Here is a 22,660-nt window from a genome sequence, read left to right on the forward strand (position 1 = left end):
TCCTCCTTCTTTCCCCCTCAAGTTGCAGTGATACCTTCTTATCCGTGATTTTATATTTTTTACTACCTATGTTTGTATACCTCTACAATACACATTATTATTTTGAGATATAGGTCTCTTTTTGCATCATTCTTTTTGCATTAAGCATTATTTTTCAAGAGGTATCTATGTTAATACATATAGATCTAGTTCATTATTTTAACTTTCATGTATAAATATATAATGATTCCTTTTGCTGTGAAAGAATTTTAGGCTGTTTTCGGTTTGTTTGTTTTTTTACTATTACAATAAGTCCTACATTGAATATCATTTTATGTGTTGGAAGAGGATTGTCCATTGGCAAGAGGTTTGAACTGGATGGCTTCATGTCCCTTCCAGCCTTAAGATGCAAAGTTCAGTTCAGTTTAACCAACATGTCCTACTCCGGGGATAAAAAGATTAAGGCATGGTCCGTGCTCGAGGAATTCACTGTTTAAAGACTCTGTGAACTATGTATTATTTACTGTTTGTAGTGTCGTTTTTAAGCATCTGTAAAGCTTGGTTGGTTTAGGCGATCAGTCACTTTACTATGATGGGGCATTGTCTGGAATACCTATAGTTTTTGGTATAATTTTCAACATTCAGTGTCAATATTAACTAATAATTTTTGATGAGATGATTTATGTGTGCAAGATCATTTGAGATTTTTTTTTTCCAGAGCTATTTGTCCACTTATGATGTATGTTAAAGAACTGTATTCTGTTTTACCCTTTCTATTGAGGTTTGCTCCTTGAAAAATTTATAATGCCACTTATGGTAGATATCTGTGTGTTTTGTGTCTGTGTATTGTGTTTTTAGGAAAAAGGTTCAGCTCAAGAAAAAAAGAGGCGTGCCTCAGATTAATGAACAGATGCTATTTCATGGCACCAGCAGTGAATTTGTGGAAGCAATTTGCATTCATAACTTTGATTGGAGAATCAACGGTATACACGGTGCTCTCTTTGGAAAAGGTAACTATCAGGATCCAGTTGGAGCGCTAGAAGAGACTCTCCTCTCCTGAGAGAGGAGTGACTGTTCGTAGCTCAGGGGCTTGAGAGTCACTAAGTTAAAAGTTACTGTACTGGGTTCCTGGCACACCCTCAGAGTTTCTGAGACACCGAAAAGCCATTTCCTGGGTGTGCAAGATGGAAGGAAGACTTTTTACACCTCTACCAGATTAGATAACCCCCCAAGTCCCAGTCACTCAGATGGGGCATCATGTCCAGATTAGCTGATTTTTGCATTATGACGTTTACTTTCCATGCATAAGTCCCTTCCATGGATAAACCCATACACTGAACTGTTTTATGTCAAGTACCTAGAGCACTATAAAATAAATCAATTAATGTGTACACTGTACATAGGTCTATTTTTTGTTTTGTTTTGTTTTTTAGAAAATGATAGGTAGGAATATTAATGAGCATCAAGGAATAATGGGGGAAATCCTCACCTTTTTTCTAATGTTGTGAAAGTCTAAGTTGTCCAGTTTGTGCTCACTACTCAAGCAAATTAAGGAGAGAGGGGAGGGGAAAAGGTAAGGGGTGGACATTTCTTTGCTTGGTCCTTATTTTGTACCTTACCTCCAGCAAGAGAACTGGCTACCACTCAGGATCAGGAGGTGCTACATTTTTAAGAGTAAATTAATTTTAAAAATAACGACTTTAAAGGCCATCCCATTTATTTAACTGTAAGAGGATCAGAAAGGTGTTACATTAAGTCCCGTCGGATTTGGGTAATAGACTTTGCAGTTCATTTCCGAAATGTTTTAGGTTAAGTATTCCCTTAATGATGTCAGCCTCCTAGGCCTACCATTTTGGAAGAGTCGGATTCTTCACGGAGGTTTCCTCTTTAGGCAGCGGACAAGTGAGCTTGTCCTTTTGGAACGTTCAGGTGTGAATAACATCACACTCTACAGAAATCTTTTCCTGGATATGGGGTTCTCTCATCTCCAGAAATATTATTGAACAGTTACCCTGTAGCACAGAAATGTGGTTTCTTGGGGTTTGAAATCATCTCTGCAGACCCGTGGTTTCACTGTGCTCTCCAGTGGATGCTTAGATGGGTGGATGGTGGATGGGGAAAGGGTGGAAGGAAGCAGAAGTGGGAGGGAGGTCCGAGCAGTGACAAGGCAGATCCTGTCACTTGTAATCACAGAAACCATTTGTATCCATCTTACGTATTGGATTTCTTTATAAGACTCTTTTTGAAAACACAAGTCTGGTTGCTACGTTTTGGTGGGGACGGGGATGGTGTTGGTGGTGGGGACTCTGGTCTGTACTAACAGATCTATCCCAGTGGCAGCCTGCATCACAGCTGTCCATAACAGACGGATTTCTGTTCTTTTCTTTAAAACCTACCGGCGAGGAAATTCCATGTCTATTCCTGTTACACAATTCTGTGTGTCTCTCCCCCTAACAATCACAGTGTTTTTTTTGCTTGTGTTTCATACACTCCTTGGAGTAATCTTGGCTCTTCGGGCTCCTTTTTGTTTAAGGAACCTATTTTGCTCGAGATGCTGCTTATGCCAGCCGCTTCTGCAAAGACGACGTAAAGCACGGAAACACATTCCAGGTTCACGGCGTAAACCTGCAACAGCAGCATCTGTTTAGAACGTACAAATCTATGTTTCTTGCCCGAGTGCTGATTGGAGATTACATAAACGGAGACTCCAAATTCGTGCGCCCTCCTTCCAAAGACGGGAGCTACGTGAATTTGTATGACAGCTGTGTGGATGACACCTGGAATCCCAGGGTCTTCGTGGTGTTCGACGCCAACCAGATCTACCCCGAGTACTTGATAGACTTTCACTGATTTCATTTCCAAGCTTCCATGGTCGGAGAAGTTTTATTCTTTTTCGCAGGGAGATCTGCTTGCCGGTCACCTAGCTGCTCAATGTTAATTATCTGATCCTTTTGAAGCAGATGTGAAAGAAAGGGGCCTCCCTATAAAAAGACATACTGACTTTAGGGTTGGTTTGTTGTTGTTTTGTTTTTGTCCATTACTCATGTTTGTTACTCATGTTTGTTACAGATCGATACCATTGCTGTTTTAACACCTGGGGTGAAAGACAGCGCTCAAAACGCAATCAGCTGAGTCCCTCCATCTTTAAAGTTTACATCCGTGTCTTCAGGGTAAATGTTTTCAGCTCAAATAGACTTATTCATATGTATGTTCAAAAAATAAAAACATAGACATAAAGGTGTCCCTTCAGAGGAATTGAGCCTTTGTAAACGAGTTCTGAAATGATTGTCCACCGATCTATGTGTTGCTTTGTTAGTCTTCCGAAGCGGGGGTGGAATTTAAAACCTTGAAGCAGCCTGAGTACCTTGAGAGAAATAGAAACAAGAGAATCGTTGGCAGTGCTGCCAAACAAGCCAGAAGGAGAGGATCAAGACAGGGTGCCCTGCTCCCGATGCCTTCGGGCGGCAGGCCGCACACTCGGCCTTGCCCTTCTCCTTCTCTTCTGCTGAACTGACCGTAATCAGCCCGCGCGTCATCCCCCTGCGCTCCTGAATTCTCGTACCAGGACTTACTGCACAAGGTTTTTATTGCATCTTCAGAATGAAACTTTTATTTATTATTTTAAACACATACTTTCCCTTTGTTTTGGGGTCACTACAATGATTACTTCTAAGAGATTTTTTTATCTGCCCCCCACAAACACACAGCTATTCAGCAATGATTTATAAAAGTTCATACTTCTAAATTGTATCTCCCCATTTTGAATCATTTGCAGAAGGCCTGGGATGCTTGGAACAAATCTGGTTTATTCTTCTGAGTAGCAATTGACAATCTGCTAACTCTCTTGAAAAGTTCGGTATAATGCATAATCATGCCCAGTGGAAGTTTGTTTCCCTGCTGCACCTGTTTGGCTATTCTGTTTTAAGGAGGGCTAAGTGATGTTGGAACAGTTTCCTGCCCCTCAAACTATTCTAGCAGAGGCTGGGCAACAACGAGGCAGAGATGTTATACAGGAGTTTGGGTGTCAGGTGGGGGAATTGGCCATATGACTGTTAAGTGTTTTTCCAACCTTGATTTTCTATGATTCTACCTGAAAAAAAAAGAACACTGGTATCTTTTCTGGGAAACTTTTTTCTAACTCAGTTTAATACTAAATTCCCTCTCCATTATCTTCAGTCAGTTTGGGCTGAAAGGTAGTGAACGTAATTTAACTTCTCAAGAAAAATCCAGTAAACGTCTATGCCTGGGACGCTTGTTCCATCACTTGAACTGGGAAGGCATCTAGAAATAATACAGATCAGGAGTAGGGAGCATGATTAGGTGTGTAATTCTTCAGCTGCCACATACCCCCAGATCCTCATCGTAGCCCAGAATACACGTGATTGTGCAGCCGAAAGTAAGTCGTGCACAGGGAGTACCTAGTACTCAGGAAATTGCACGTCCAATACTTTGCAGTCAGGTGACAAAAAAGATTTCCCAATTCTGATGTGCAGACTAACAGCCGGTTTCGATCAAGTGCTGTTAGTGTTTAGAAAGGACACATCTTAGAAGCATGCTGAGGTCATCAGGGAAATACAGGCGGGAAAGTCACCAGGCTGCCTTGTGGGAGGCGGCACACTGCTGCTCCGGACTCGCTCCCAAAAGAGGACCGTAGAGACATCAGGGAGTCAGATTCTGAAACGCTCGCTCTTCTGCTTACTTGTTATTTGCATACAAAATGATGTTAAAATGGTCCGCACTTCAACACGGCTATCTTTTTTTTTTTTTTTTTCCAATTTAACATGATTGCCTCTTGCATCACTTGAATGGGATAACTGTTGTAGCTTTGGGGGTTGTTACTCTTTTGGACACGTGCCGATCTGATCTACAGGAGACTAAGAGCCCAAGGTTGAAACTTGCAAGGCAACGGGTGTGAACTCTGCACGTGGCTACCTGGCTCATCTCTAGTAGGCAGAGTGCCCCGCCATAGACACTGTAAGTAACAACTGTGCCGTTATTCATGTCTGAGACCGACACCAGCTCCCCTTTTATAAGGAAGAGCTGATTGTGATGCCCTTTTTTAAACGTGATAGTGTTGAGTTCATCGATGTTAGTGTCTTTGTTTTCATCAGTAGATCGAGTTGAGAATCGTGTCATCAGTGTAATCAGACCAGACACCGCCGTTTGCCATCTTTTCTCTTGTCATCACATAGTGTTGGGGGTGGGAGTGGGGAGAGAAACATTCCAGAGTCATGAATAAATGATTTTTTAAATTCTGCATTAAATACACTCCAGCTGATAGTAATTCTTCTTTTCCACTTCGGTAATATCAGCCTCAGGGTAAAAAAAAAACTGTGTTTATAAGTAACAGTCTCCTAAATCTTGGCGGTAATGAACAGGAAGGTTTTGTATTAATGCCAAATACAAAATACAATAGACTGTTCCAGTGAGGCTGGTCAAGACTTGGGAGTTATTTGGATGTATGAATGTATTGTTTCTACATGGAGTGATTAAAGCTTTCCAGAGCAGGTCCTGGAGGTCTGTGTGTGCCATGTATTTGTTTCTGTGATTTCTGTGTCTCATCTCCACCTGGCATTATTTAAACCTAAGTTTTCAGCTCAAACTTAATGGACTCAGGAGGTGTTTGTTTCCTGTAACTCTTATGTAACTGACTTGCAGGTGGGGGAAGACCCTTGCGCTCAGTTTGAATCATCAGGAGCACTAGCTAAGCATATAACCTGTGCGGAACAGCATTTACTCCGTGCAACTGAAAATTCTGAAATAGACCAAGGCCTGGCGCCTTTAGTCTCGGTGGCTCCTGGCCCAGAGGAGCGTTCTGGAGGGTGTTCTGCGGTCACCCGAAGAGCAAGCTTCCTGAGTCCACCAACCTCCAGCCACTCCCGGTATGTCCTTTTGAAGAACGTTAGACATTTCACTTAATCTTTTAAGCTTCTGTTGGCCAAAAAGGAAGGTATCAAAGATACCTTAATTGTAGAGCTGGGAGAAATGCAAAGCAGAATGACTAAGGCTTACTACCCACAGAAACAGTCAAGTTTTCCGTTCGCTAAAACCATGTCCCAGTCTGTCTAAATGCTGGACTATTATTGAGATTCATTACGATGAAAATTCACCTGAGCTTTGATGATGTAGAAAAGTGACATCTTTACAGAATTGTGCCTAAGCCATCCAGTTATTTGAGGTCACCTCCCGGGTCACCAGGAGCAGCGCTAAAAACAGTCTTAATAGTGAGCGGTCCTGGTCGTGCTTCCGTCCCAGACTGCCCTCTTGGCCCCAGGGAAGGATGTTTTATTTATTTTTCAACAAACATTTTGTTTTGCGTAAAACAGTCCACTTCTAAATGAAAGTATACATTCTGTACTTGTAAAGAGAAAAAGGAAAGATAATGAAAAGATAGCAAGGAAAAGAAAAATAAAAGGCTTGTCAAACATTATTTTTGATCAGAAGCTTTAGCAAAGTGATTTTGCTTCATTTTACCCCTTTGCACTAAATGCAGGAAGAGGTTTGGTGAAACAAGCCGCCCTGCCTCACTCCCCGTGAATAATTGGATCGTGATGCTTGGGCACCGCTGATGGAAGAAAGGAACATTTTAAAGAAATATGAGGTACATGGTTCTCGGGGGCTGCCTGGTCAGTGAGAGTGATGTATAAGGGAGAGGTGAGCCCCAAACGTCTTGGAAAGATGTTCATAGTTCATCATTAACCTTCACTATTCCGCAGGAGTAGTTTTCTTCTCATGTTTTCCCAGACTCCAGGCTGGGAGCTGGCTGGGGAGCTGCTTTGGTCCCTCTCTTCCCCCGCCCCCCTCCTCTGCTGCCCTGGGCTCCATCCATCCCAGGTCGGAAGGTGTCTTGCTTATGCCTAACACCTGACGGCCCCTTCCTTGCTGTGACTCAGCTCGGCCTCCTGCTGTAAGATTATGTAATGCGTTTTCTCAACTCTAATTTCCTGGCTTTCATTCCTCAGCCCTGCAGGCTAAGAACTTGGCTTTTATTTGAACTTTCTCCCTGTGTGGCTATGGATCTAAGAAATTAGCACTGGCTTCTTGTGAGAAGGGAGCATAGGGCCTTGCCAAAGACATCTGTGTTCCCTGCAGCTTTTTAGCTTTGCTGTACCTTCTATGGAGAGGCTGCACAGCAAGCTGATTCCGACTCTCACCTCACTATTTAAGCCAGCTCAGGAGAGTCACAATCCAGAAGTGAACTCAGATCATCGCTGCGATCTTAACCATAAATCCAGATGGTGCTTCTTGTGTTTTCCTGGTCCTTTTTAAGAAGTACCTCGTCCTGAGAGGCTCATTACACTTCAGTATCTCCTTGGGTCACACGTGGAAGCTGCAGGCATTCTAAGTCCACACTCGATGGCATTCTGAGAGAATCAGTGTTCCGGCCCCGTTCCTCCTCTTTATTCCTTTAAGAAAAAGATCAAGGAACTTCCCTGGCGGTCCAGAGGTTAAGACTCCACGCTTCTACTGCAAGGGGCACGGGTTTGATCCCTGGTCTGGGAACTAAACTCCTGCAAGCCATGCAGCCAAAAAAAAAAAAAAAAAAAAAATCAAGCCCCATCTTTTTTTTTTTTTTTTTTAACATCTTTATTGGAGTATAATTGCTTTACAATGGTGTGTTAGTTTCTGCTTTATAACAAAGTGAATCAGCTGTACGTATACATATCAAGCCCCATCTTGAGAGTGCTGATCTGAGTTTTCTTTCTGGCTTTGCTGTTTGGCTCCGTGTGACCTTGGATAACTCACCAGAGGGGGAAGGTCACTTCTCAGAAGGTGAAGTTTGTGAAGGACTGACCGGACTCTTGTTAGAAGAAAAGCCCGTGGGTGGATTTCTCTAGGCAACACCTGACCTGACTGAGGCCCAAGAGGCAAGCGTTTGGGATGGGAAGGGAAAGGGATTGACCGGGTTCTCCCCGAATCTCCCGCCACTCAGTCTGTTCCTCCTTGAGTTCACGACTCTGAGTTCCCGGGGTGCGCCCGGCAGTGACCGAGTCCAACACAGCCCTGCCCTCGTGGGACTTACCGTGCAGCAGGAGGACACATCCTGAACTGTCACAAGAGCGACCAGAAGGGAAGGTGAGGTCACTCGGGAGCCTGTGACAAAGAGATCTAACCTCTCCTGGGGGTCAGAGGAGGCTTCCCTAAGAAGTAACATATGGTTGTGGAGACCCAGAAGAGGGACGCGCGTTAGTTAGGTGGATTCTGGATTCTGGCCACACCCAGCTACCCTACCAGGCTCCGGCAGATGAGAGACGAGGTGTGGGTGGAGGCCCATGGAGCACTTTTTATCATTAAAGTGAAGGTGACTGGATCAAAGCCACTTAAAGAACCAGAATGTGTTGCCCTAATGCCTGCACTGGCCCTGGCCCTGGGAGCCAGCCTTCAGGGAGCCAGGCCAGTGCTGGGGTTACCTGGGGACAGCAGCGGGGCTTGCGAAGATTTTTACTCAACTTACTAAGTGTCCAGATGCGCGTTAGGCAGAGTTGTTACTTCCTGCCCCCGGGCCTTTGCTCATGCCTTCCTGTGTGCCCCCTCCCGCCCTCCCAGAACACACACTGCATACCTCCTTCTACCTTCGGGGTCCTGTTTATCTGAAGCTTGGGCTCTGGAGTCAGATGGCCTAGATGGACGCTAGCGCCGCCGCTTGCCAGCTTCTGACCCTGGGGAGGTTACTTCCCCTCCCTGTGCGTCACCGCCTCATCTGTCATCAGGGATAATAATAGTGCTGCCTTGCGGGAGGAAAGGACGCCTGTGAAGTGCTTAGGATGACGCCTAGGGGGGTATTGTCGGGTGTTAATATAGAAGACCCTCGCTCGTTGGGGAAGTGTTCCGTAACGAACACAACTCTCACAGCCCTGGGATCCTTACAGGGTCCACGCTGCGCTTGGGGTGTTCTTTTTGTTCCTCCTTAACATTTACGTGGTCAGTGCCCTTCGGCCAAACGTCCGCAGAAGCAGCCCTGGAGCTAAGCAAGCAGGGTTGTAGCGAGCGAGAGTCCAGACCAGGAGCGGTGGAGTGTCCCAGGAAGAGGGGCTTGGAAAGAGCTTATTGAGGATTTCGGGGAGCACCTAAGGAAATGGGGCTTTGCCCTAGATTGGAGGCTGCCGGGAAGCAGGCAGGCGAGTCTACGATTAGGTCTTATCTGCAGGAGGCGAAGACAAGCCTGTGGATAAGCTGTAATGTGTAAAGAAGCAGCAGACCTCGTTGTGGCTGAGGGGTGGGTGTTTGGTATTCTCTGGGTGGCACCCTGACCTTATTTTCGTCTGTGCTTAGACAAAATTATGAGGTGGCCTTGCTGTGTCTCATTTGGTCATAGTCTCCTCGTAACCTTGCCCGAGGTTGGCATTCCGTGAGTTGATGAGCAATGGGAGAATAACATGGCAGTGCAGGTGCCAGGCGAGGTTCTAAATGTCAGGGGCTGTTCTCTTTTTCTCTCTCAACCTATTAATTAACTGTTTATTTGGACTAGTTTTCTTCTCCCAGGGAAATTGTAAGTGAATATATTCATTCATTCAACAAAGCACTAGCTGAGTATCTGTCTGGACTAGGTACCAGGCACTGTGTCAGGCAGGATACGGTGGTGAAAACCCTGCCTTCCTTCAAGGAACTCAAAGTCAGGCATAAGAGGAGATTTAAAGACTGTCTGTGTCATTCCGTTTTGCTAGTTGAAATGCCTTCTTCAGCTTGCCCACCAAGAAATTCTCCATCCTGTCTGGAACTCCCAAACAACCAACCCCTGCACCCACGAGGCAGGGCTAGAAACTCAGCATGAAGTTTAGACCTGCCACCCCTCCCCGTACCTTGCACCCCTCGGACCGTGTCTGCCCAATGAAGATACCCAGACCAGGTGTTCTGCGTGTTCCCCGCTGCACCCCTGTGTGGTCCACACTCAGGGGGTGTAAGGGAACTTGACATCCTCACGTCTCAACACTGCACTGGCTCCTCTCATAGTTTTCTCAAGAGGATAGTTTAATTCAACTAACAGTGTGTCCTGAACGGCTTTGCTGTGTAGGGCGATCCTGTCTGGGTGGAGGACCGACCCCACGATGCCGGGGGCTCCTAATTAGACTGGCGCCTGGGCAGTGAGGTGCTGTTGAGCGTGGAGCAACAGGCACTAGAGGGCAGCATCTCACCCCAGAACCCAAGCCGCAAAGTCAGGAGCTGAGCTCCCGTCACTGAACTTCAGAGAGCAGGGTGGAAGTCCCCTCCAGAAAGCGCCTGGTCTCCTCTGCCACGAGGTGGCACCGTCCCTGGTCAAGTCCATCTGGGTCTGTATTCCTCCCGTTTGTAATAATTGCTGGGAAAAGCAGGCCCCTTTCCAACAGTGACCTCTTCAAATGTTTTAGAATCTGGCCTGTCGGAAAGCGCTTCCCAGATAACCTCTTCCCGTACTATCACTGAATCCTATTTTCTTTCCTTTTCTCATATGAAATTTTATGTCATCCAGCAAATAATTTGGGGGTACTTTTTGAGTCCATAAATACAAAGATGCTCTTCAAACCTTCCCTCTTCAGGCATCAAATAAGTAAACTCACAGTCTCTAATCCTGTAACTTCTGTCTTGACTTACTCTCCACCTCTTTATCTCCCCACAAGGCTACCTCCCGGGATGCTCTGTGTCATCATTACGTTATGGTGCCCCAGAGTTTCACCATCCTCCTTGGCACAGCTAAGAGACTCGCTTTCTTATAGTTGTAAAGTCAGCACCTCGGAACACTGCATATCTGTGCTCTTTACCAAATGTGTGACCAAACGTTGGGCCATAAACTTAGCTTAAAATTGGAATCTATGACATATCAACACACATTTCTGAAATACTTCTCTCAAAGTCCGAGGAATTGAACTTGGTACGCTGCAGATTTTTTAAAGGTAAAATTTCATACCGTTCCTGTGAAACTGAGATGGGGTCAGGTAGTAATTTGTCACTGCGAGGACAGGAAAAGCTGACTCCCGAGGTCATGTGTCAGTCTCAGAGCTGGCAGAGATCCCAGCCACAGGCTTTGTGACCACAGGGCCCGTGATCCAGCTTCTGCTGTAACTTCGTTGTGACGTGGCTGTAGTTGCCTGCTCTGGGCTCTGATAGCCTCCATTTAAAAACTATGTGTATTATAAGATCAACATTTAAAAAATATGTGTGTCCTGGGTCTAGCATTTTCTGTTTGCAAAGCAGTGTGATGTAATGAAAAACGTAAGTTTCAGAGTCAGACCACCGTGTGTTACAGACCCAGCTTAGCCATTTTCTAGCCACGTGGGCTGGGAGAAGTCGCCCAGCTTCTCTGAGCCGCTGTCCCCTTGTCTTTTTATTTATTTATTTATTTACGTATTTATGTATTTATTTTTGGCTGCGTTGGGTCTTTTTTGCTGCGCGTGGGTTTTCTCTAGTTGCAGAGAGCGGGGGCTACTCTTTGTTGCAGTGCACGGGCTTCTCATTGCGGTGGCTTCTCTTGTGGAGCACAGGCTCTAGGTGCACGGGCTTCAGTAGTTGTGACACGTGGGCTCAGTAGTTGTGGCTCACGGGCTCTAGAGCGCAGGCTCAGTGTGGCGCACGGGCTTAGCTGCTCCGCGGCATGTGGGATCTTCCCGGACCAGGGCTCGAACCCGTGTCCCCTGCATTGGCAGGCGGATTCTTAACCACTGCGCCACCAGGGAAGTCCTGTCCCCTTGTCTTTTAACACTGCTGTGAGAATTACCCGAGACTGGGTTATGAAGGCGCTTGGTACAGTGTCTGATGCACACTGGCTGCCCCACACTTACATACAGTTTTATCCCTGGCTGAGTTCTTCCCAGAGGACGGCATCTGTCAGGCCAGGGTGAAGGCCCAGAGGCCTGGGAAACGTGACAGTGGAGAGCTAGTGTCAGATCTCAACACAGGCCTTCGCCTCTCAAGGAGCGTAAGAGCACAAGATGCAGGAGAGGAAGACCAGGCAAGGACAGGCCAAGCGGCACGAATAAGAATCCATCCGTGACCTAGATTCCATCCCCCGGCTTCCAGACAGCCTGGTGGGCTGGGGGCGGAGCAGGTTGTTGATGAGAGTAGTAGGATTTCGGATATTCCTTGCAGCCTGAGGACTCTCTGTTGAGAAGTCTTCATCCATTTTCATCATCAGCGATAACAACAATAGCACCTAGGGCTTTGGCTCTTCCTAGATTACCATGGCCTGCGGTTAAGAACCTGCCATCACCGACTGTCAAGTCCTCAGGGCCAGGTTGTAATTTTTCTTCTCTTTTCTTCTGGCAGAATCTAGCTCATTGCCTTAAATATGCGCATGTATATTCGTTGGTTTCACAGTTCCCTGCATTAACTTGAATCTCATCTTGGCTCTTCCCCACCCTTGGCAAGTCACTTCCTCCCCCTGGGCTTCAGCTCCACATCTGTAACATGAGGGGGTGGTCTAAGGCCCATTCTAGCTCTCGTCTTCTGTGATCCACAGCTCTCACTCTCTCAGAGCCGCCAAAAATAAAAACAAGGTCACTTCTGCAAAGCAATTTATGTTCCCAGTTCTCCCAGTTTAACATCAGTCTTGGACCATAAAAAGGAGGGTAGACAGAACACTAAATATTAAGCAAAATATACTAACGTAAAGGATGAAGTAGCAGAGATTGAGGGTATTTCAGTGGAGCCAGAGGTTTTGTTTTTTTTTTTTTAATATTGGCTATATTACCAGTGCTGTACAATATATCCTTGTAGCTATTTTATTTTATTTTTATTTTTATTTATTTTTGCTGCACCGGGTCTTAGTCGCAGCACATGGGATCTTCATTGCGGCATGCAGAATCTAGTTCCCTGACCAGGGATCAAACCCAGGCCCCCTGCATTGGGAGCGCAAAATCTTACCCACTGGACCACCAGGGAAGTCCCTAGCCAGAGGTGTTTGAGAGAAAGTGGACGCTCTTGCCAGATGACCTTTGAGAGTCTGGTCCATTGTAAGAAGAGGAATGATACCCCAGGGGGTGTTCCCTGCTGCCACGCAGGTTATGTGACATCCACAGGCAGGGAAGATCCTCATAGGGAATCTAGATTTTGAGGAATTCCCCCAAATGTCTGGGGCTATGAAGCGTAAGGTAACTGGCACGACTCTGGGTGGTAAGTCCCCACCTAGAGCAGAGGGAGTACAGGGGCTTCGCAGGAGCTGGCGGGCTGACTTCATGCCGTAGTCTTCCACGTGAGAAAGCAAATTGCAAGGGAATGACATGGGGGGTCATTCTGAATAAACTCTAATGCGTGTGCAAAGTTAGATCACTCAAAACTAAATGCTCTTAATTGTAATAACAGTTTACACAGCACAACTGTGTGGGATCTTTGCGGCGAAATCTGCTAATCTAGGGAAAAGGCTCAGGACTGAAAAACAGGTATTTGCCTTGTTTAGCATGTAGCCAACCCCACAGGTACATTGTCCGTTCACTTGTCAGTAGCGCAGTGTGCACTTTGGAGCCCAGGGAAGATAAAAGTCTGTTTACCGTTCGGACTAATATGACAGTGAAGAAGCTTCAAAAGTGTATGGCGATACGGGGCGATGGTTGTTAGAATAGCATTTGGCGAACTTGAATAAAGTATTTTGGATGGAAATAATGAAACCAAATTCACCCACTCATTAGCCTTTAATTCACTCTCATTTCCTAGAGGAAAAAAAAAGGAACTAAGGAGTTTTGGTAATGTGAGGTTTCAGCTGTTAAAACTACCAAATGAATTCTCGAAAGTAGAAACTGTTCATTGTTGCTTTAGTCCTTAAACATCACAACAGCGTCCTACCGTAGAGCACAGAGAACTATATTCAATATCCTATGATAAACCATAATGGAAAAGAATATATAAAGAAAGAATGCATATGTATATATAACTGAATCACTTGGCTGTGCGGTAGTAATTAACACAACATTGTAAATCAACTATACTTCAATAAAAACATTTTTTTAAAAAACCACAAAACATTGATTGACCGTCCACTATGTGCCCGGGGATAGCCATTCACCTACCAGGCCCAGTGCTAGAACTGACTTCAAAGTTGAACAACGGATGGTCCTTGCCTTCCAGGAGCTCTTGGCCTCAGAAAGAGACACACAGGTCAACAAATAAATGATAATTCCTTGTGATAAGTGTTGATCAGAGAAATGAATTCACATGTCCTGGGAAATACAAAGGGGTCAGATGCGCCTGGAGAGCAGGGTAGGTTTAACCTAAGAGTAAGGCCACTTTCTACCTCAATCTTGAAGGAAAATACAGGTGACAGAGTGAAAAAAGACAGTCCAATCCAGGCAGAAATGAGTGTGGGCGAACGTGCGGGGCTGGAGGGGGGCTGTGTGTCCGAGGAATAGCGAGCAGGTGTGGCAGCCACGTGTGCTTGTCTGGGAAGCAGAGAGTGGAGCAACTGAATCAGCGGAGGTACGGCCAGAGGGATGGCTTGGGCCAGGTTGGGAGGGGCTTTGTGTTCTAAGCAAAGGAGTTTGGATTTTGTCTGGGGAACCGACCAAACTTTTTAGGAAGTTCAGGCACAGTGGGCAAGACTGGATAAGTAGAGATGTCGCTGGGGGAGATGAAGGATACGGAACACAGAGCATTGCTGGAGAGCGCAGTGGACATTCACATGTTATTTACCTGGTGCTGCTCCCATCTCCTGGGGACAGCAGACACACCTGGGCGCACCTGTTCTCTTCTGACCCAACTTGAATAAGTGAGCCTTAACAAGAGCTACCTTTTTAATTTAAATTTAAAAATAATAAAAATATTTTAATAAAAAAGGCATCTCCTTGGCTATAATGATTGTTCTAAGGGTGGATACCAGATACAGGCTAGTTCAATCATATTGTCTTATTTTCTCCACTGTCCAGAGTGTTTGACCAACATATGGGCATGTGACCTAATCTGAGACCTTCTGTGATAATTCTGAATTTTGACTTGTCACTCAGGGTAAGGGCCTTTTTTTTTTTTCTGATGGTGAATCTGTCAAGTTCCAAACCTAGAGATGCTAATGGTTATGTCTCTAATATTTGGAAAAAGCTCATCTTCAGTAGAAAAAATAAAATAAAACTAACATATGGAGAGAAGTAGATGTGAGAGACGGAAGGAAGGAAGTTCTGGTGGCCTTTCAGCCTCTGGTGCCAGGCATCTGAAACTAGTTTCATCCCTGCCTGTCCTACGGTTTGGTTAACCTGAGCCAATAACTTACCATCTTTGCCTCAGGTAGTTACTATTGGGTTTCTGACACTTGCAAACGAGAGTCCTGACTGATGAAGACAGGAAGATAATGAAGTCTGATCTTGATCCATTGCAGTTTAAAAGAATCTTCTCTGGGTGGTAATGGAGCTCAAGGGGAAGATCAGGACCAGGGATAGAGATTTGGAGGTCATGTTTGGACTAGTAGCTGTCTGAGCCATGGAGGCAAATGAGCTCACCCAAGGTGAGCGTAGGAAGTGCCTGGAGGTGGGTAGTGACCGGAGGTGAGGAGGCATCTTGAAGAATGCCAGCATCCAAGGGCACAGAGGAGGAGGAGGACCAACTGCCTCACTCTCAGGCCTTTTCTGATTTCACCCAGCTCTTCTGTTCTCATGGTCCTCCGTGGGGAGAAGGCAATCTCTAAATCCAGGAGGGGCCACCAGCGCTCTCTCTCTCTCACTTTTAACTGTTCTAGGGCCACATCTTTTGAAATCTGCTTCCTATAGCTTTTAGGCATCAGAGCAATTCTAATTCTTCTTCCCCCAAACGCTCTTCCTTATATTTGCAATCTGTGATCTCATAGCTTCAGTCTTCTTCTTCAGGGTTAAGTCTCTCACATCTTTCAGCCGATACTCATCTGACGGTGATTGGATTTTACTGAACCCTTCGGGTCTTTTTCCTGGATGGTCGTTCTGTAGATAGTCGCAATGTTGGTGTGCTCGTGAGAGGAGGTGAGCTCAGGGTCTTTCTACTCCGGGTCTTAGCTGCTCTCTGAACTCTTCTAGATGCTTGTCCATGTTGCTTGGGAAGGGTGGTGTCTGGAACAGATACTATTTCCGATTTAATGTGCCCAGCACAGAGCACAGTGGAACTAATGTCTCCCTGACCTGAGCACCATGCTGGTTGCACAGCTGGGAAATCTGCCCTTGTGAACAACCAAAAGATCCTAGGGCTTTCTTTTCTTCTAGAAATTGCTGGGAAATCAGACAAATAGAACCTATAGTTGTGATCATGTTCGAGCCTAAATAAAGGCCTTTACATTTTTCTCTGTGAAATTATTTTTAATATAAAAAGATGATCATTGTAACATTATTTTTAAAGATCAAATACAAGCATACCTCATTTTACCACACTTCACAGATACTGTGTTTTTACAAATTGAAGGTTTGTGGCCACCCTGTGTCGAGCAAGTCTATCAGTGCATTTTTCCAACCGCATTTGGCTCACTTCGTGTCTCTGTGTCACATTTTGGTAATTCTCACAATATTTTAGACTTTTTCATTGTTATTATATTTGTTATGGTAATCTTTGATGTTACTATTGCAAAAAGGCTACAACTCACTGAAGGCTTACATAATGGTTAGCCATTTTTAGCAAAAAGTATTTTTTAATTAAAGTATATATATGGGTTTTTCTAGACATAATGCTATTGCACAGTTAATAGACTACTGTGTTGGATAAATACAACTATTACATGCACTGAGAAGACAAAAAATTCATGTGACTCACTTTATTGAGATATTCACTTTATTGCTATGGTCTGGAACCAGGCCCGCAGTATCTCTGAGGTCTGCCTGTAATTAGAAACAACGTACCTGGTCAAAATAGGAGAATGAAAAATATATTTCAGTACATACATAAGATGGAATATTGTGTGTCTGTGAAATGGTCTTTCTGAAGGAAGGATTTAGGAGGTAGTAAATGGATTTAAAAAAAAAAACTGCTAGTACCACCTCAAATTATTTAGGGTCAAATTAAAATATAACATTGATTTATCTCTGTATTCCTCATTTTGCCACTTGCCTCTCCCTAAGGAGGTGACTATCTGGATGGGGAGCAGACTTCCCTTGTCCCCTAAAACTGCAGTTTTAGAATGAACTTCTGTGGGTTTTAATAGTGATGACGTGGTCCCAGGGTGCCTCCTAGTCTATTTGTCGTCTTTGGGAGAAAATCACTAGCCACCTTGCCCCTGCCTGCGTCCAACAGCTTGTCCGTGGCCAAAGGCAATTGCACTGTCTTCCGTGTCACTAAATTTGGCAGAAACTTGTTTGCGTGAAAATGAAGGACCGTGTCTGTGTCCTGTTTTCTCCGTCAGTCCATGATGGGCAATTGTGTCTGGAGCTCTGGAGGAACTTCTTAACTGTCTCCAACCCCCTAAAGGGTTGTGATGCAGAAGATGGTGCCCAGATGCCCTCCGTCCTCTCTGAGGACAGACCAGAGGGGCCAGATTGGAACTACAGAACAAGATGTTTCTGGAGACATCAAAAAGAATTGTCTGTCATGGTTTGGTTTGATTTTATTTTATTTTTAAACTAATTTTTTTTAATTTATTTATTTATTTTTGCTGTGTTGGGTCTTCGTCTCTGTGTGAGGGCTTTCTCTAGTTGTGGCAAGCGGGGGCCACTCTTCATCGCGGTGCGCGGGCCTCTCACTGTCGCGGCCTCTCTTGTTGCGGAGCACAGGCTCCAGACGCGCAGGCTCAGTAGTCGTGGTGCACGGGCTTAGTTGCTCCGCGGCATGTGGGATCCTCCCAGACCAGGGCTCGAACCCGTGTCCCCTGCATTGGCAGGCAGACTCTCAACCACTGCGCCACCAGGGAAGCCCCTTAAATTAATTTTTATTGGCGTATAGTTGATTTACAGTGTTGTATTAGTTTCTGCTGTACATCTATCCACGCTCTTTTAGATTCTGTTCCCATATAGGTCATTACAGAGTGTTGAGTAGAGTTCCCTGTGCTGTACAGTAGGTCCTTATTCCTGTCATGGTTTTAAAACGCAGAACTGGTGACAGGGCAGCAGTGGAATTCCTTGCCTTGAGGATGTTTACGGACAGGAAAGACAGGCAGCTGGACTGGGCAGCCTCCCAGGGAAGGTGACTAGCGAGGCCGCCCCTTCATGAGTGGCCCTCCAGGCAGACACGCGCTTGTCCTCAGAGCTGCTCTCGTGGCTGATCACGAGGTGGGCTCATGCCTCATCTCCCCCCCGCCCCAGCCTCTAACAATGTTTGGGGCAAGGAGACTATCTGACGTGGCCCCTTGTACATAGGAGAGACTCAGGAAAGGTTTTGGAGGGAATGAATCAGTGCAGATGAGAAGCGTCTTCGGAATTCCTCAGTTCCTCACCTTCTTTTTCACCTCTTCCTCCTTTCAGCCCAGTCCCCCGCTCAGGTGAGCTCCCAGATCTCTTCCAGCTCAGCAGTTTTACTCGTCCGGGTTTGCTTGGGTTGTCACGACACGCTTTCACCTTTCTTGGCAAACACAGATCTTGCAAGTCACACCTAAATGTGAATTTCCTAACAGAAATGATAGCTGCAGAATAATAGACATTATTTCAGTGAATCCTCACAATGCTGTGGGCTGGCGTCATCATCCCAATTTTACAAATAAGCGAAGCTCAGAGACTGTGACATGTCCCAGGTTCAGTAACTAGCAGGGATGTAAACTCACAGCTGTCTGACTCCAAAGCCCAGCACTTAAACACAAGGCCAAGTGAGTTCTCTCACCCAGGAATATACAAAATTATCTAAGTGTATTATCTATGTATATGTATATGTATACCTATACCTATATCTATACCTGTATCTATACAGATACCTATATCTATATATCTATCAAGGAGGAAAAGCCCCAGAGACATTAGTCTCTTTGCTTAGTCTCCTATGATGGGATAGCAAATCCTGTTCACCAGGTGAGGGAGACATAAGTTGAGTCGTATGAGGGACTAAATCCCCACCTACGTTGGAGAGCAGTCCTGGTATCCGCCTGCCTGAGCCTAGCTGCCCTCAGCCTGCAAAGAGCAGGCAGGTCCCCAGCTTCTACCGGCATGGGGGTTACCGGGTGCCTTAGGGGTGCTTGGGGCCCTGACGCTTGACCGTGTGCTACTGCCTGGCCAGCGTGGGCCTCAGCACTGTGTCCACCCGCTGGGTCAGTTTCCGTCACCTCCGATCTGGCAACTGAACCACGGGATGCAGGATCTCTGTCAACAGCCCAATTTTATGGTTTATATTTCTCTCCTTCAGTTGATTTGTTCTCATTTTGGGTCACTAATCCACCGCGGGGAACGGATGATCAGACTCAGGTCACAGAGGACCAAGGCTGTTATGGACTTAACTGCTACATCAGAAATAGCAAATACTGAAATCCAGCGCATGTTGCCTGCGGGCCTTGTGCATTGAGTTCTCCTGGCGAACTTCTGACTGTTTGACCAAATACGTTGGTCTTCTGAGACTCCTCTTTAAGAAAGTTATAAATTCCCTCCTTGCCATTATAGTGTAATTCACCAGGAAAGTATGATTTAATTTGCACACAATTTTCTTGGATTGAATACATCAGCCTAAAGCAATTGTCTGTTGAAGGTTTGTTATCCCATCACTGGAGAAGACGGTCTAATTATCATTTAGGGCAGGGACTGGCCCGTTCTAAGGTGAGGGCTGAAGGGGAAACACGGGTTTATTTTCAGTAGCACTGGCCTTGGTTTCCAAAAACTGTCATCCTCTGTGCTGAAGCGAAGCCAGGGCAGGGGGAGCTGGGACTTGGGGCCCCTACTTCGAAAGGGTAATGAGCTCCGGGAATACACCCACTAGACTGTGTCATTCTCCGTGGTGAGGCCTGTTGCCATACACTCGTGTCCAGGGCAGCACAGTGCAGCGATTAGCAGTTTAGACTCTGAAGCCGGGCAGCCTGGGCTCAAGTCCTGCTAGGAGCACTCGCAGGCTGTGTGGCCCCTCTGCGCTTCAGCTGCCCCATCCGTAAAGCATCACCTGTCCCCCAGGGCTGCTGTGACAGCTCGATGGGTCAGTACACCTCAGTGTTAGAGCACAGCCTGGGCTGTAGCAAGTACTTTACATCTGACACGGTGCCCAGTGCCTCCTGCGCTCACACAGGTCTGTGAGTGAATAGAGCAGCCTTCCGTGGCTCACCTGTCCTAATTCCCACAGGTATCCGTACCCCTGGATCAGAAAGGTAGCGACACATCTCTAGAAAGAAAAACTGACTGGTGGCAATGACTGACCGGGAAGGGGGTGAAATCTCTTTCTTTGTGGTTCTCGTAACAATCCTGACTCTCCTGGGTCCGGGAGTCCGGGGTGTAGTCCTGCGTATTTACCAGGAGCTGGAGGTGGGGGAGGGAAGGGGCTCCTGAGTTCTTCAAACCAGAGAAAGGATGGTCCTCTGCTCTGACGGTGCGCGGGTCCACGCTGGCTACAGCCGCCGCCGTCCGCCAGAGGGCGCCCTGGGGTTGACGTCGCTGAGCCAGTAACCGCGCCTACCCCTCCAGGGGGTCTCAGCTGGGTTCCTCAAGGGCTGTCCTTGGTCTCTATTGAATTTTTACCGCCTGGAGCCTTGACACTATCAGCTCCCCCTCCCACCCTTCTTCATCCTCTTTCCTGTGACCCCGAGCTTCTGGTTAAGGACTATGCCCTGTATCGCTTCACAGTATTTAGAGATCACAGTGAACGCGATTCTGTGATCCCTCGGAGGAGATGGTCTGGTGGTCTTCTAAGCATTATCGCTGTGGCAGATCCTCTCACTGTCAGGCTGTTTTTAACATGTGTGTTTGCATGCACGTATGCATGTGCACATATACCCCCTTGTACGTAATTTATAAATGAGTATACGTACATGCGCTTTAAAAATATGACGTTTGTACTCCTATTCCCTTAAGCTGTAAAATGCCTTGCTTCTCCTACTGCTTGAGGCTTCTGGCTTTCTGTGTTCCTTCTACCTTCCCCAGATTGCAATCTCCAGAACACTTACCTTGCTACCAGGCCAAACTTGGGTCCCCTTGCTCGTGGGCAGTAAAGCCGTTCTACTGACTCTGGGTGGTAGGGAAGGAAAGGGCAGCGTTTATTGCAGGTGCCAAGCAAGGAGTCCAGGACAGCTAGTGCTCCAAACACCGGAACTCCCCCATGGGTTTCAGGAAAGGATTTTTAAAGGCCAGGTGAGGGAGAGGAGTCCCAGGGTATGTGATCAACTTGTGCACAGTTCTCCGATTGGCAGATGGTGAGGTACCAGGGCAGTGTCCCAGGGGTTCACATGATCAATCCTCAGACTTCAGGAGTCCTGGGGTCTATGTGCTCATGGTCATCAGGTAGTTAACTTCTCCCATTTGGTGGGGGGTTTCACATCTGTAAAACAACTCAGGAAATGTGCATCAGATACTGTTATCCGGCTCCTTCAGAGAGGAGCTACAGCAGAGGATACAAGGGAGGGGTCTCACCCCGAAGGCCCCATAGGTTCCAGCTCGGTTACAACATTGCACCAGATGTGAGGTGTAGTTCAACGCCTGGAAGCAAAAGGAAAGAAAAGGAAAAAATTGTCCCATCTCATATTCTGCTAGCGTGAGAATGCTTTATATATTTCAGAAAACATTAACTTTACCAGGAGATGAACTTGTAATTCCTACCAAGTGAGCTAGTTGACCATACCTTACACACACCGCGGGTACACAGACCATACCTTACACACACTGCATCTACTGAGTAGTATACTGTCTCCACATGTGTTCTCCCCGAATTCTCCATCCTCCAGATGCCAGGGTCCTCAGGGAAAGAGACGGCGCTTCTCAACTTTTATCCCCAGCCTCCCTACCAGAGCCTGAAAGACAGTCATTAGTTACATGAAGTCAGGGTAATCATTTCCTTGACTGGCTGTCTGTGAGGGTTGGCGGGCGGGGGGACTGTGCGTGTTGTTTGCAAGGAGCAGACGTTTCTGCCACCTCAAGAGGAAAAAGGGGGTTCACTGCAGGACAACATGAGAGCTGGAACTGGAAACAGTACCAGGCTTTCAGCGGTTTTAAGACACCTGTCCTCCTCCTCTCTGCCTCCGTGTCTCTCTCATGACACATTTTCTCATCTCTGTGTATCTGCTCTTCTTCCCTTTGGTCCTTGCTGGTCCGTCCCCTCCATCCTCTCCAGCCTAAATCCTGATGGGCTTAACTCGCTCCTACTGCTCTACTGGACAGCACGCTTCTTGCAGCCCGCCTCATGGATCAGGGCCCAGCCTACGACTGAGCTTCCCGGGGTCCCGCGCATAATCATCTCCTCAGTGGCCACTCCCGCCAAAAAGACTGCCTGGCTACGCAGCTTTGAAGGGTGCAAGGGCAGTGCAGCTAAAGGGAACAATGAACACAGCAGGAACATTGTGACTCACAGCAGAGCATCCCTGGAGGAGGGCACTGCTACCCTGTAACAAGCAAGCAAAAGAGTGACAACTCCCGTGACCTTTTGGGCCAAGATTGTTTCAAGCCCTTCACACATAGTCACTCATCTGACCATTTACAATGTAGTGTTAGGGTTGCCAGATTTAGCAAGTACAAAAACAGGATGGACGCCCTTGCAATATTTGGAACATACTTATGTTGCAAGAAGGGGGACCGCTTCCAGGGCCCGAGAGTGGGCTCTTGTCTAACACTCAGACATAAATTGTCTGAGGAGACACATGTGCTGACAAAGCAAGAGACTTTATTGGGAAGGGCCCCCCACCCCCTGGGCGGAGAGTAGGAGGGTAAGGGAACCCAGGAGAACTGCTCTGCCA

The 22,660-nt window shown here is 46.4% G+C and overlaps 2 protein-coding genes across 10 annotated transcripts in view; both read left to right on the forward strand.

Annotated features, from left to right (window-relative positions):
- The window catches only part of PARP11 (poly(ADP-ribose) polymerase family member 11), a 35,729-nt gene extending 30,234 nt beyond the window's left edge, over positions 1–5,495 (forward strand). For 6 of the 8 annotated variants that reach the window (XM_082421132.1, XM_082421127.1, XM_082421128.1 and 3 more), the window contains 2 exons: positions 838–989; positions 2,513–2,984. In XM_082421132.1, coding sequence (XP_082277258.1) covers positions 838–989; positions 2,513–2,829 — 469 coding nt within the window. In that variant the 3' untranslated portion in view covers positions 2,830–2,984. Of the gene's footprint in view, positions 1–837; positions 990–2,512; positions 2,985–3,048; positions 3,221–4,849 lie in introns of those variants that run through there. The other 2 variants (XM_082421131.1, XM_082421130.1) reach the window with 2 other exon arrangements.
- A 146-nt stretch (positions 5,496–5,641) lies between these two features.
- The window catches only part of CRACR2A (calcium release activated channel regulator 2A), a 164,045-nt gene continuing 147,026 nt past the window's right edge, over positions 5,642–22,660 (forward strand). Inside the window, exons 1-2 of one of the 2 annotated variants that reach the window (XM_082421105.1) lie at positions 5,642–5,861; positions 6,473–6,580. The gene's annotated coding sequence lies outside the window, so the exon portion shown is untranslated. Of the gene's footprint in view, positions 6,581–22,660 lie in introns of both variants that reach the window. The other variant, XM_082421106.1, reaches the window with a different exon arrangement.

Source organism: Balaenoptera physalus, assembly GCF_965194825.1.
Source record: "Balaenoptera physalus genome assembly, chromosome: 13".
Lineage (NCBI taxonomy): Eukaryota > Metazoa > Chordata > Mammalia > Artiodactyla > Balaenopteridae > Balaenoptera > Balaenoptera physalus.